Genomic DNA, 14,277 nt, shown 5'->3' with positions numbered 1-14,277 from the left:
CGAATAAGAGTATTTATAGCACATGTTTAAAGACTAATGATCTCCGTATTATGATCTCATCATAATTCATTAACTTCATTATAAGCATCACACGTGCACTACATTGAATATGTTTTATTAACGAACATGGAACAAGATATGAAATGTGTGATTGGCTTGCCGACCACATATATTTCCATCATTCTCCTTACAGTGGCTCCGTGTGCAAAAGGTTGGGACCAGACCAAATGCATGATGATTGTCCTCCTACGTTATACACTCACATCCAATGTGCCTTGATTGTAGTGTAGTTGTTAGATTAATAGTAAGCTTACATTAACTCTTAAGGATGAACAAGGTGACCCGTGAATGTAAAGTATACATTCATCCATTAAGAGACCATTTCTATCAACAACGATGTCTTTACAAAGTCTTCTAGGTATTTGGATGCTCGAGAGAAAAGTAAAATCCATTATGATCCAAGGACCTTGATGCAACTTTAGTGTAGGAATAAAGTAGGAACATGATTTGAATTGACAAGCCGTACTCTACTCGAAGCAGCTAAGTCCTGAATCCGTAGAACTAGCTTCTCCCAACCTTGAGTACACAAGATAGTGTGGCGCTTGGCAAGGAAGGTAGTGAAATGAGAATAGAGTGATGAAAGAAATATTGAAGGTAGTTATTTGTGTTTTCTTAGATAAGTAGAGTAGGGACACGTTACAAGATCGCGATGGCCTAGGTGACACGTGAGGTGGATGGTAGGTGACGATATATAGGGCTAGCGATGGATGAGAATGGATGGGAGTGATAGATGATCTACCTAAAAATGTTGAAGAATGATCACTGTAAAGCAAGAGGCTAACCTTAAATCCCTATATTCCATTGGGGTCAAGGCATCTTTTTGATGTATATCACCCTCCCCAGTCCTATGTTGAACCTGTCCAATCGCTAAAGACACCAAGAACAACCTTGTTGGACCTTCAATACTTTACTTTGTTTGAATTATCCTCTATCAGAGGAAGTGAGTTTAAATATATTTTTTACAAAGATTCGGAGCTCAATTTATAGATCCAACTATATGTATGGATAGGGGACATAAAGACGAAGCTACTCTTAAATTCAGCTCAAACAGATTCTTGATCGTCAGATATCAAGCCTGGAAGTTGGATGATTCTCAAACGTCAATTTAATCTAAATATTCTATCACCTCATCACTGTCGCCACTATTGGGGATTTCTGTCATTCAATGATTGTGATCGAAGGCAATGAATGAACCAAATCATTCTATGTGGTTCTCAATCAGTGATTGTTGTTGTGTCATGTAGCCCTAAAAGAAAAATACAAGAGAAAAAAATATAAATAAATAACTGAAAATGCATGTGACATGGCGTTGTGTTTAGCACACACCAAGTCACACGATTGATCTTTCCACAAATAGAAGATGTCCACATGGCATTGTGTATACATGGTATTCTCTTTTTGCGTTGACAATTGTGCGACACCATCGTTATTGACCAGTCTTTTGTTTAAGAAGATAATATTTTATTCAAACTTTTTAGACTTTCGCATTTGCACTGATTGTGAGAGAAGTATGGTTTTTATATTGATTGGGTCATGTCATCACTTGCATAAAATAACATAAATGATGTCAGTAATCATGTGTCGTTATGGCATAATTGTGATGTCATAATGACACTTTTTAGAATGATTAGTTTGTTTAAACATTGCAGAAAACGAGGATTGGTCGCAGTCGATCAAATTGAATGATGATACGTGGTACAATGAAAAATTAACACCTAAAACTCACGTAATTAATATAAAATAAAGTATGACTCAGAAAAATATGAATAAATATGGTGTTCAACATAGAATATTGTGTATTTTTGAATTTAAAGTCAAAAAATTCAGGAAAATCATATTTAGACTCAAAAAATTATTTTATTTCAGAACATGCTGTCAGAAAAATATATTAAAGTGCATAAAATTCAAAAAAATATTCTAAAATTAAAATTGTTCAAAACAAAATATGCTAAAAGTAAATTTAATAATTTTAAGCTTGATAACACGCACATATAAACAGTTTAATGCAAATTAACATGTAATATGGTCAGATTAACCTATTAAAAATGTGTGTTATAAATACTATGTGGCTCAAGAAGATTTTGACAAGACAAATTATACGATATGCGGTCTGTAAATGAGTACAGAGAATAAGACCATGCTATAGAATTATGTGAAGAAAGATTTGTTATGGGATTTGGTGTGCTTTTAGGTACTTTTATGCCTATACAGTCAAATTATAGAAGGATATCCATCTCGGGCCACCACTTGCCAATGGGCCTAAAGAAACGGGTTCAAGGCTGCATCATACATGGCCTCTATTTTTAAAGAAGAACATAAATTTAATCCTCTTTACTCCATCTTAAGGAATGCCACCATTATAATTAATATAAATTTAGCCTCACACGTTTAATTTTAATGTTCTGATCCCATCATTAGCATAAGTGAATCGCATTAATTTGTGTCCGTAAATGATAGTTTAATAATTTGTAAATATCTAGTTATAGATAATTTCACACATATTAATAAATTAGTCTAACAATATTTCTTGGGCATGACCGAAGATAGAGCTCTTCCTCCACTCAACTTTTGTCCTAAACCTGAATAATGTTAGTCTCTGTCCAAATCTTAGGTCATACCAATTCTGCCCCAATCCAAGTCATTAAACTAATTGTCGCACGAGTTAGTGGTCATGCACTATGGTGGAAACATCTAGAATCAGCACAATATCTCTTTCAACCATGACCCTAACTTATTGCTTTGCTTCTTTCTTGGCTATACCCCTATTTCCTCCTTTTCACTTTCCCAAATTGCCTCGAGGGCTCCCCCACCTTACTCTTCTGAGCCATATGCCTCTACGAACTCTCGGACCATCACAACCATATATATACGACACCCTCGGGGACTACAACAAGGGACAAGAACTTCGAGGTTTTAAGTTATTCATATAGTGCAGGGACGCGGACGAGACGGTTTTTTCATCCAAGGACAAAAAAATCCTCCCGTCCGCGAGGTTGGACGGAAAATGAGACGGAAATTCGTCCCGAGATGAACGGACGGGACAGTATTCATCCACTCGGACAAAAAAAACCGCCCCGTCCGTGTCCGTGCACTGATTCCGGATGTCAGATGGGACGGTCTTTGTCCCGTTCCGTCCATCGTCCACGTCCCGAATGATCCAGAACTACACTAGTGCAGGGATGCGGACGGGATGGTTTTTTCGTCCCAGGACGAAAAATTCATCCCGTCCACGAGGTTGGACGAAAACAGGAAAGGAAATTCGTCTCGAGACCTCCGGACGGGCCAGTTTTCGTTCGGACGAGACGAAAAAAATCGTCAAGTCTGGGGGGGTTGGACGAAAAAACCATCCCGTCCGCGTCCCTGCATATTTCCTGACATCAGACGGGACGATCTTTGTCCCGTCCCGTCCATCGTCCACGTCCTGGACGTTCCGGAACTATCATTTTTCATAAAAAATAAAAATATATAAAAGTTTTTTCAAATTGTGTTCCTAATTTTTTCAAATTTCATCTCCTCTTGACTCCTTTGACCAAGTCAGAGAGTGAACTTGCTTTCTTCCTCTGCTAAAACCTCTCTGCTCTAATGGCGGAGAGGATCTAGGGTTTTGCTCTCTCTCTCTAACTCTGCTCTGCTCTCTCTCTCTCTCTAGGAGAGGGAGAGAATGGGCTGGAAGGACGAGGTGGTCGGCCCCGACGTGGCTTCCGCTGGCGTGCATGTCAGCGAGCGAATTGGCAGGGACGTCGCCGCGCAGTGCGATTTGGAGGAATCCCTCGAAGCTTCCCGATACGCGAGCCATCCCTATTCATCTCACCCGAAAGAGGTTCGTAATCTGGTTTTCCGGCGTCTGATGGGGTTTCTGATGAGATTTGCTGTTGGAAATGGTCTGATTTGGTGTTTATTCTTGGCAGTGGCTTCCGCTGTACGAAGTTGCTGAAAGTCGGGAGTTGCCCCCGGTTCTGATTGAGAAGTATAATGCTGCCGGCGGCGAGGGCACTGCTTTGTGCGGAGTATTTCCGGAGATTAGGCGGGCCTGGGCGTCTGTGGACAATGCGCTCTTTTTGTGGCGTTTTGATAAGTGGTAATTAGTTCTTTGCGGCTTCTGGTCCCTGAAGAATGAACCCTTTCTTTTGCATGATCTGCATTTCTAGTTTTTTTGATTTTATGAAGTCTTTTGATATCAGAAGATATGGTTTAAGATTGGAGTTCGTATGGTTTTATACGACGATATGGTTTTATACGACGTCGCAGGAATGAAGCTTTGGATAGCATGTTAGATACGTGTCTTGTGAAAATTTTTGAGACTTAATTCATTTTGACCACTGAGAAAAGCACTTTGCAAAGCTCGCGGTCTAGTGTTTTTTTATTTTTCTGGAGGAATTTGGAAATTCTGTTGGGTTTGAATGTGCCCTAGTAGTATAATTTTGAAAAGAACTTCTCAAACACTAGCATATGCTGGCTGTTTCGTTTTTTCTGCTTAATGTGGAAAAGTAATTAATTACAGCATCCACTGATAGCTAAGGCGATGTATGCATTGAGCGAGGATTTTGTTCCTCTTGCAGAAAATATATTCTTCTACTGAAAATTGATTTTATTCTCCACAAGGGTGTCAATTGCTTCTGTGTTGAAATCGTGAACATGGGAGAGAAAGGCTTGAAATGTTTGAATAATCATCTGCACGAAATCAACTACACATTGGGAAGTTTAAGATGCAATAGTCTTAGTCTGTAGAGTGATATTGGCGTTGAATTGAAGAGGATGAAATACTTGTATGAAAGTAAAAGACAGTCCATTCTGCAGAGATGTTTATGTTTTGTAACCTTCCATCATGAAGGTTGGCGAACTAACCAGTGAATTACTTTCCGTGATGACAAATTTGCCTGATTCCCTTGAGCTCAACATCAATGACAACAGAGAAGCAAGAAAGAGCAGAAGGAACAAAACAAAAGTTTTATTGTTGAAGAGAAAAGATTGAAAAAATACAACAAAACAGAGTGCTTTTATACAGCACGAAAAAGGTAGCCGTTGGCCACTCCAACGGCTTTTTGCCTAGAGGCTCCAACGGCTAGTTTAACTAGCCGTTAGCCTTGGAAATCGGGCCGGACAGTACTCTGAGTGGGCCCGATTAGGAACCCGATTAGAGGCCCGATTAGGCCCTATTAACTTTGACACTTGTTAGTGAGAGACTAGCTACTATGGGCTAATGGGCCCTATTCTATAAGCCCATTAGCCCATCTATCCTTCTCTCTCTTAGGGTATACATACCCAGCTATGTACTCAGTTATGTGCATTCCATTATCTTCCTCTTCCCTTCCACAACATGGTATCAGAGCTCCAGAGCTCCTCACCTAGGGTTTGACATCGCCCGCACATCGCCGCTGCCGCTCTTGCAGCAGCAGCCGCCGCCGCCGTGTGCACGCGCAGCAGCACATCGCCGCCGCGCGCACGCGCAGCAGCCCGCCGCCGCCGCGCGCACGCGCCAGCTGCCAGCCGCCCGTGCGCCTGCGCCAGCCGCAGCCGCCAGCCACCGCGCGCCGCGCGCCGCCGCCCGCCGCCGCGCACCGCGCCGCAGCTCCAGCCGCAGCGCGCCACGCCGCAGCTCCAGCCGCAGCGCGCCCACGCCGCAGCTCCAGCCGCAGCGCCCACGCCGCGCAGCTCCAGCCGCAGCGCGCACGCGCCGCAGCCGCCAGCCACCGCGCGCGCGCGCGCAGCCGCTAGCGCAGCGCGCCCGCGCGCAGCCCTAGCGCAGCGGCGCCGCGCGCAGCCGCCCGCCTCGCGCCGCGCGCGCCGCCGCCGCGCGCGCGCGCGCGCAGCGCCGCTTCGCTACGCGCGCGCGCGCCGCCGCCTCAGCGCGCTGCGCCGCAGCGCGCCGCCCGCCGCGCGTGCGCAGCCCTAGCCGCAGCGCGCTGCGCCAGCCGCCAGCCGCCGCCGCACGCCGCCCCCGAAACCAACATGCCGTTCACTGAGACTGACTTCGCCGAGAGGCCCTTGTACTACAAGGTGGCCCATCCGCTCCCATCGGTCCTGGAGGTGACACTCCTACGGGGCCCGAATCTCCTTCAGTGGATGCGCTTTGTCGAAACCGCCCTGAAGGCACGTCAGCTCTTCAAGCACTGCACTGAAGAGCCCCTTACAGTCGACCACCCACACCATGCGGCGTGGGACGTTGAGGAACAGTTCGTCCTCGGCTGGCTGTATGCGTACACCCTGGCTCCCGACTTCCGCGACCGGTTTCCGCATCAGAAAACAGTCAAAGGATTCTGGGATCAGGCGCGCTCCTTCTGTGGCCGGGACAACGATTGGTGGCGCCTGTATGCTCTTGCATGTCAGGCCAGCAATCTCCGTCAGGGGACGCTGACCATCTCTGAATATGCACTTGCCCACAAGAAGATGTGGGATGAGGTGGACTATTATCTTCCACTCGACGACTCGACATTGAAGACGTACCAGAATGTGCTCCTCCTGCGGATCGTGGGCTTCCTCAGCGGCCTGAACCGCGAGTATGATGACATCCGTCGTCGTGCTTTGCACCACAAAGAAGGTCCACCTGCTCTTGAGGAATTGGTGAAGGAGCTCCAAGAGGAGGAAAGTCACTTTCTCCTCCATGGGACTCCCTCCTCCGGTCCTCCGGGCGAGTCGACCGCACTGCTTTCTGCCCCCACCGCGTCTGCCCTTTCTTCCGGCGGCAAGCCCCCGGCGATCCTCCCTACGCCCACATCTGCTGCTCCACCAGCTGGGACGGCAGTTTGCTCATACTGCGGCAAACCGGGCCACGGGAAGAACAAGTGCAAGAAGCGCCTGAATGATTGGAGAAAGAAGAAAGAGGCCGCCGACGGCAAGGCCATGGTGGTCCAGTCTGACTCATCCTCCGCCAGCGCCTCCTGAGTGACCATGGATCAACTCCAGGCAGATTTGGCCCGACTTCGTGACCAGATGGCAGCCCTGCAGAATCCATCCACGGCTTACTTCGGTGGTTTTGGTGTGTCTTCCACTCCTTCCCCTTCCGATGAATGGTACTGTGGTCATACGGCTTTTCACTCTCTTGTCGTCTCCGATACTACTTGGGTCCTTGACTCGGGGGCCACCGAACATATGACCCCGAGTAATGCCCGGTTTGTGTCCTACGAGCGGCATCAGGGTGGCCGTACTGTTCTCAAGGCAAGGGGTGGACGTCTTCGTGTGGCTGGCATCGGGGCAGTCTATGTGGACGGTCTTGGTGTGGTCCACAACGTCCTGCATGTTCCCGACCTGCGGGCAGTTTTTATGTCTCCACAGCGTTTAGTTGATGCCGTCTCCTGTTCATTCCACCTCAGGCCTGACGGTATGTTTCTGTCTGACAAGGTGGGCCGGACTACACCGATTAGGCGGGAGAATGGACTGCTGCTGCTGGATGACGGAGGCCGCTCCCAGTGCTTCATGGTGCACCGGACTCTACTCTCTGCGGCTGAGCAGTGTCGGGGTCGTCTTCTGATGGAGCATCAGCGCCTTGGACACCCCCCTTTCTCTACTTTACAGCGTTTGTTTCCGTCGTTATGTTTGGGCGTGGACCTCAAGACTGTGATTTGTGAAGCTTGTCAGTAGGCCAAGCATTGTAGATCCTCTTTTGCTTCCTCTCCGTCTCACACTACGACCCCGCTGTTCCGCGTCCACAGTGATGTATGGGGGCCGGCCCCACAGCCCAGTCTGAAGGGGCACCGCTACTTCCTACTCTTTGTGGACGAAGCTACCCGCTATACGTGGGTTTACCTTCAGACTGCGAAGTCGGAGGTTGCGCAGAATGTTCGACATTTTTGCACCATGCTCCAGACGCAGTTCGGTCGCGGCATCCAGCGTTTTAGGTCCGACAATGCTCGGGACTTCTTCAACGCTGACCTCGACTCTTTCTTTGCCGACCGGGCATTCTCCACGAGTCCTCCTGTGTGGCCACCCCGAGCAGAATGGCATGGCTGAGCGGCGGATCGGCTATGTTACCTCGACAGCGCGCACGTTGCTGTTGGACTCGAAGGCGCCTAGGCGTTTTTGGGGCGATGCGGTTTTGGCGAGTACTCATCTCGTTAACCGTATCCCCACCCCGCTCCTGGAGTTCTCCAGCCCCTTGGACCGGATGACTGCGGCCTTCTCGGACGCTTCCCTGAGGACGGGGCTCTTGCCTCGTATCTTCGGCTGCACGGCCTACGTCCATGACTCTTCTCCGACACGCACAAAGCTTGATGCTCGCGCCCTCAGGTGCGTGTTCGTGGGTTACTCTTCCCTCCAAAAAGGGTATCGGAGTTACCATCCGCCCTCTCGGCGTTTCTTCATCTCGGCAAACGTCACCTTTGCCGAGCATGAACCCTACTTTGGGGACTGTTCTACCTCATCACGCCTTCCGCTGGATGAAGCTCCTTCGGCCCCCCCCTTGGGGCCCCGTCTGATCGTGGAGTCTACCACCACCACACCACCCTCCTCCCTCCATGATCTCTCTCCCCTTGCCTCCTCTTCCTCAGTTCCCCCTGCGGGGTCCTTGGACGTGTCCTCCACTTCGTCTTCGCTTCCTGCCCCTCCCCCCTTGGCAACTCCTCCTCTCCCATTGGTCTCCGGTTCACCATCCTCGTCCCCTCCCGATGAGTCGCCCTTGTCACCTGTTCGTGACCAGCCCTCGTCTCCATCCAACTCATCTTCCCCTCCTACCGCCGACACTCCTCATCCGGTGTGTCGCCTCTCCTGCTCCTCCGGGAGTTCCCCCTTGCTTCCGCTCCTTCTGGTTGGGACGACATCCTCCTCCTCCATTTTTTTTCATTTTTGAAATCCTGCATGGAAGGAAAATAATAATTTTGTTCTTCTTTTCTTGTTGTGCTAGATGTGCAGTAGCAATGTGAGGAGGTTTCCTATGCAGTTTTTATCCTTGAGTATCCTGCGCTTTTGCAGTAATTGCAGAAAATTTCTTCTTTGGGGGGTCTGGTTTCAACAGGTGCTGTTCCCTCCTGGTCATTCTTCTGTTGCCTTGATCAATTTGTTTTGATTCCTGAGTCAACATCAGCTTCAACAGAGAAGCAAGAGACATCAGAAGGAAGAAAACACAAGACAAAGGAAAAAGAGAAAGATTGAAAAGAAAAGAAAAACAATTGAACAATACAACAAAAATAAAGGCAGCTGCTGGCCACCTAACGGCTTTTCTTCTTTTTTTGCCTAGCTCGGCTAACTCGGCTTAACTAGTCAAGTTAGCCTGGGAAATGCCCTCCAGTACTCTTGAGGCCTGGCTAGAACCCGGACAGAGGGGCCATTAGGAGCCCGGACAGAGGCCTGATTAGAGCTGGTAGCCCCTATTAACTTTGACACGTGAGATAAATGCGTGAGATAAATGTGGCCATAGTTTTAGGTGATCTTGGATTTCTCTATTTTGACTACTCTATTGGATCTTCGTTCATCACATTATTTATTTATGTAGTCACAACTTGTGGGTTGGGGGAGTGGCAGCTGATGCATTTCCTTTTCGTTTTCTTGGAGTCTCTCGGATGTTTTTCAGCAATATCCAAGATTTTCCCAGGATTGATATATGACATGGAAATCTTTTCATCTGATTCATGACGTGAGGTTGAATTCGCCTTGTCATGCTGCTGTACTAGTAATCTCTTGAAATGGTAGTCTGTTTGTCATACTCTGATGATACTTTATATGAGGTTAATTTAACCATTTCATCCCAGAAGGGGCATTTCCGTCATTTAAATATGAATCAACTTCGTCTGAATGTAAGATGTCCGTTGATTTGTTTGTGTTAGCCCAATGCGCTTAAATTTGCGACCGTGTCCATCATCGAGATGGTGTTGTGGACAAGGAGATATATTCTTCCCTTATGCGATCTGAAGATATGACCAGGTTTATGATCTGAGTCAAGAAGGTGAGGTGATGGTCGTTCCGAAGATTGCCAAGAAAAACACCTGAGATTGTACAGGATTTCATTGCAATCCCCCCCTTCCTCTGGTAGCATGGGAGTTTCTAGAAGCACTCGGGCACTGCGGAATAAAGCTTTGCTATGGTGTTTATTGCTATGTGTTTTTTTGTTATGCCATGTGGGGAGTTTTGGATGCAGGATCAGCAACTCGTGGAGAAGGCTGCAGAAGCATTTGAAGATTCTAGAATTGTGGGCATGCTTGTCTGCAGAAGCAATGCAGGTTCTTGAGGGGAAGATCCGCTCTCTGGAGATGTTTCTAAGAAGCAGGAGAAACCAGAGAAGGGGGCTTTATGGGTTTGTGGCTGGGCTTGGAGATCATTCAGGGATTAAAGCCAGAAGTTTGTTGAATCCTCCATCTCAGAATATTGATTACTTCCAAAACTGAGCATATTAATTTTTCTTCCCACAGAGCGATTTGCTGATATTGTTTATTTACATATATATTTAATTTTATTGTTTCAGTACTACATTGCTCCTGAAGAGATGGCCCAGTTAGTTACTTTTTAATGAGATTACATACATTTTGCAGTGTGCAGTGGAATTGAAGGCTTCTGCTTCCGAATTTCTTGTCCAAAGTCCCAGAGTCTGCAGACCTGAGAAGTTTGTGTAAGCGGTTTGAGGATTTGAGGTAAATACGTTGACTCAATGAGCTTGAGTTGGGCTCAACATGTCCAAATGACGTTTAACGTGTGGTGAACTTCAACGTCAGCTAGTGTTGTTGATGCTGACCAGTACATTGATGGAGTTGATGTTTTTCGAAGTACAACTTCACTAAGTTGACGACTGATATTGACGGAGTGTCAACAGACATCCAGTCAACGTCAACCATACCTCATCAACCACCCTAAAATTAGTCCGCATCATCGAACACCATAAGATTAGTTTATTTCAACATCACCACCGTCAATTGGGGTTGTTCACACTGACGTTTTCTAAACCATATATTTGAGTTCTTACTTATTTACTCCTTGATTAAAAACAGATTCTACGAGGCCGTCGTACGATTGCCTTTGCAAAAGGCGCAGTCGCTTGACCCAGAAAATGATGCTGGTCGTCGGGAGTGCTATGAAATTGTCGCAGGCGCACTCCAGTCTCTCACTTCTGATTCTGGGAAATCATCCAACGGCCAATCTTTGCTTGATCAATCAGCAAAAAAGAAGTACACACTGCAGATCGTGCAGTTGAGTGTTCAATGGCCTGATCAGGTATTCCATGAGTATTTATACGGAAAAATGATTGATCTTGGGCTAGAAAACGAGTTGCTGGATTACGGCGGTCTTGATTTGGTTCCATTCCTTCAAAGCGCGGGGCGTGAGCATTCAGTAGAGGGCTCTGTTTCTGGCCAAACTGTGAAGTATCTTGATCTTCTGGCAAAGTACTATGTGCTGAAGAGACAGCATCATCTTGCTGCCCATGTCCTTTACAGATTAGCTGAAAGACGGTGCACAGACTCTTCTGCAGGCCCAACTCTGGAACAAAGGCAGCAGTATCTCAGCAATGCTCTTCTGCAGGCTAAGAGTTCAACCGCACAGACTTCATCTGATGGTGCGCTATTGGAAATGCTTGAAGGAAAGCTCACTGTTCTACGGTTTCAGATGAAAATCAAAGAGGAATTAGAGTATATTGCTACATCCATGTCTGAAGAGAGGTCAACAACGCTGGATTCTTCTTCAGGGGACCCATTTCCTCGTGGTACGTTAGTGGCAGAGGAGAACTCTGCGGAAGCTGCAAGGGCCAAGTCTCAAGAGCTGGGTCTAGATTTGAAGAGTATTACTCAGTTGTATAATGAATATGCTGTTCCTTTTGAACTGTGGGAGGTGTGCCTGGAGATGCTGAACTTTGCAAGGTATTCAGGAGACGCGGACAGCCAGATTGTGAGGGAGACATGGGCGAGGCTGCTTGATCAAGCACTGTCAAGAGGCGGTGTTGCGGAAGCCTGCGCTGTGGTGAAGAGAGTTGGGTCTGTTCTTTACCCCGGAGATGGGGCTTCGATTCCTTTGAATACTTTGTGTCTTCACCTGGAGAAGTCAGCCCTTGAAAGATCAACTTCAAGGCTCGAGCTCGTAGGGGATGAAGACGTGGCGAGAGCACTGCTCGTGGCCTGCAAGGGTTCGCCTGAGCTTTTGCTGAATATCTATGATCAGGTGCTGTCCAATGGAGCTGTCGTCGCCTCACCCAGTTTGAGACTGCGGCTCTTGAGATCTGTCTTGACCATTCTTCGTGAATGGGCTGCGTCAGGGGCGAGGCAGAGATCAAGATCTTCTTTCTCTGTTGGTATTTCTCATGTTCTTGGGAGAGGGGCTGCCCTGCCTCCTTTGGATGAAGCGTCTGCTGGCGATGGGTTCCGAGACAAAGTCATTAGTGCGGCAAACAGGTTGGGTGTTCTTGAACTGTTCCTGTCAGATTCATTTCAAAATTTCAGTGATTTGGAGGCTTCTTAGGTTGTGGATTGATTTAAATGCAAGTTTGGGCATATTTGACTATATTTTTCTCAAAGATGTTATTCGTACACTCTAAGGTTTGGCCTCCAGGATGACAATGATGATGACTATTCTCTCATCATCATCATCATATTATTATCGCCTTGTCTCATAGGATGCTTTTCTTAACTAGGCATTAACGTCGTACCTGCCATTATTACGAATTTTTAATTAGTTTTTTTTCTAATATACGAATTTTTAATTAGTTTTTTTTTCTAATATACGAATTTTTAATTTGTTAAAGATGTGGTTTTAAAATATTGCCTGCTGAGCTGAGAATTAAAGATGGACAAAAGTTTCTCGAATGTAAGAATTACATATCGGAATTTTCATAATCTTTTACATGTGAGCAGGAGTCCACCCACTTAGGATTATAATTTCTATCTGTGTTTGAATTCATATGTACCAAATGTTGCAAATAAATTACAGCTGGTTAAGTTATTAGTATTTTTGGCGTCTTGGGCTCAGACTATATTTACTTGAACTAGAAACTACAAAACAGGTGAACATTGTACTTTGAAGATACATTCTAGCGTTGAATTAAAATAATGACTTGAAGTGTGAAATGAAACACACCAAGAATCACCGAAAATTGATTGTGTCAATTTGAATATCTTGCCCGGCATTTGAACATATTATGTAAGGAATCCTGAGGTTAGGTTTTTGGTGATTTCTTTTCGTCGATCTAGAATAAATTTAATTTATTTTTTGTGGACTATTTGACCTCGTTTTTTCCTAACAAGGAATGCTGTGTTATTATGTATTAATTTATTGGTTAAACGTGTGTACTCTTTGATAAATGGGGGTCACGATTCTCTTTTATTTTGTCTCAGTTGTATCCCGATTGAAAAATGAAATTGGATGCACATCTTGTTCATTTATTTCTGAAATCACGTCAAAGATGTTGCATTTTGTTCTTATAGGGGAAATGGATCCCTCAACACGCATTATTACTCGACTCACATTCAGCGATCTTTTTTCCCCTCAATTTGGAATATAAATGTCTTTTCCTTAAGTATGATGATGGTCATGTCCTTAATTTATGGATTGATCTTTATTGCAGATATATGACAGAGGTCCGGCGGCTTGCTCTGCCCCAGAGCCAGATGGAGGCGGTTTGCAGGGGCTTCCGAGAGTTGGAAGATCAAGCAACGAGCCCGTATCGGGTTTGAACTTGTCCATCCACTTTATCCAATGTTTTCTGTCTGTTGTTCTTCAAGGAAATTGTGAAAGACAATGGAGCTCTTATATTGACCTGGGGCAAGAAAGGTTTGGCCAGATTCGGAAGAAAAAAAGAGAAACCACTGGATCTCAAAGATGTAGAGATGAAAGAGATTGTCCAGACATTTGCTGGAGGCTGATGGCATTCTTCATCCTCCCAGAATTAATCTTCATTGGGATCTTATCATTACTCCCACTATGACCATGTGATATGATCCTCTACCCCCAAAGGGTATCTTAGGGATTTTAGCCCACTAGGGACATTTTAGTCATTTCCTGTTTCGGATTGATTGTTTCCTTTTCTTATAAGTATGTGTAGCCCTCCCTTGAGGAGGGCAGTCAAGACTGAAGGTAAGATTGGCCTCTTGGCTCACTATCTCAATCCTCTTTGTCTCGGTCCTGACCACTTGACCCTCCAACGCTCCCCTATCCTTGTGATCGTCTCACCGGATCTTCAGCCGGCTCGTCTCTGGTCGACCCGTCTAACCCCCTCTGTTTGACCCCTCTTATTACTCCCATTTCACCTCTCTACCCAGGGAACTTGTACCTCACCTCGTCCTTCAACCTCCTTCCGATACAAACCAAGAT

The 14,277-nt window shown here is 46.2% G+C and overlaps 1 protein-coding gene across 1 annotated transcript; it reads left to right on the top strand.

Annotated features, from left to right (window-relative positions):
* Positions 1 to 3,599: 3,599 nt before the first annotated feature.
* NUP155 (nucleoporin 155) lies at positions 3,600 to 13,883 on the top strand. The gene is made up of 8 exons (XM_078573812.1): positions 3,600 to 3,880; positions 3,969 to 4,138; positions 8,149 to 8,283; positions 10,127 to 10,367; positions 10,451 to 10,479; positions 10,536 to 10,616; positions 10,971 to 12,362; positions 13,532 to 13,883. Exons 1-8 carry the CDS (start codon positions 3,722 to 3,724, stop codon positions 13,638 to 13,640), a joined length of 2,316 nt encoding a protein of 771 aa, XP_078429938.1. The 5' UTR covers positions 3,600 to 3,721; the 3' UTR covers positions 13,641 to 13,883.
* Positions 13,884 to 14,277: the final 394 nt, after the last annotated feature.

The sequence above is a fragment of the Wolffia australiana genome, chromosome 4, assembly GCF_029677425.1.
Source record: "Wolffia australiana isolate 7733 chromosome 4, ASM2967742v1".
In the NCBI taxonomy this organism is placed as follows: domain Eukaryota; kingdom Viridiplantae; phylum Streptophyta; class Magnoliopsida; order Alismatales; family Araceae; genus Wolffia; species Wolffia australiana.
Note: the sequence above shows the minus strand (reverse complement) of the source record. Positions and strands in the feature narration are given on the sequence as shown.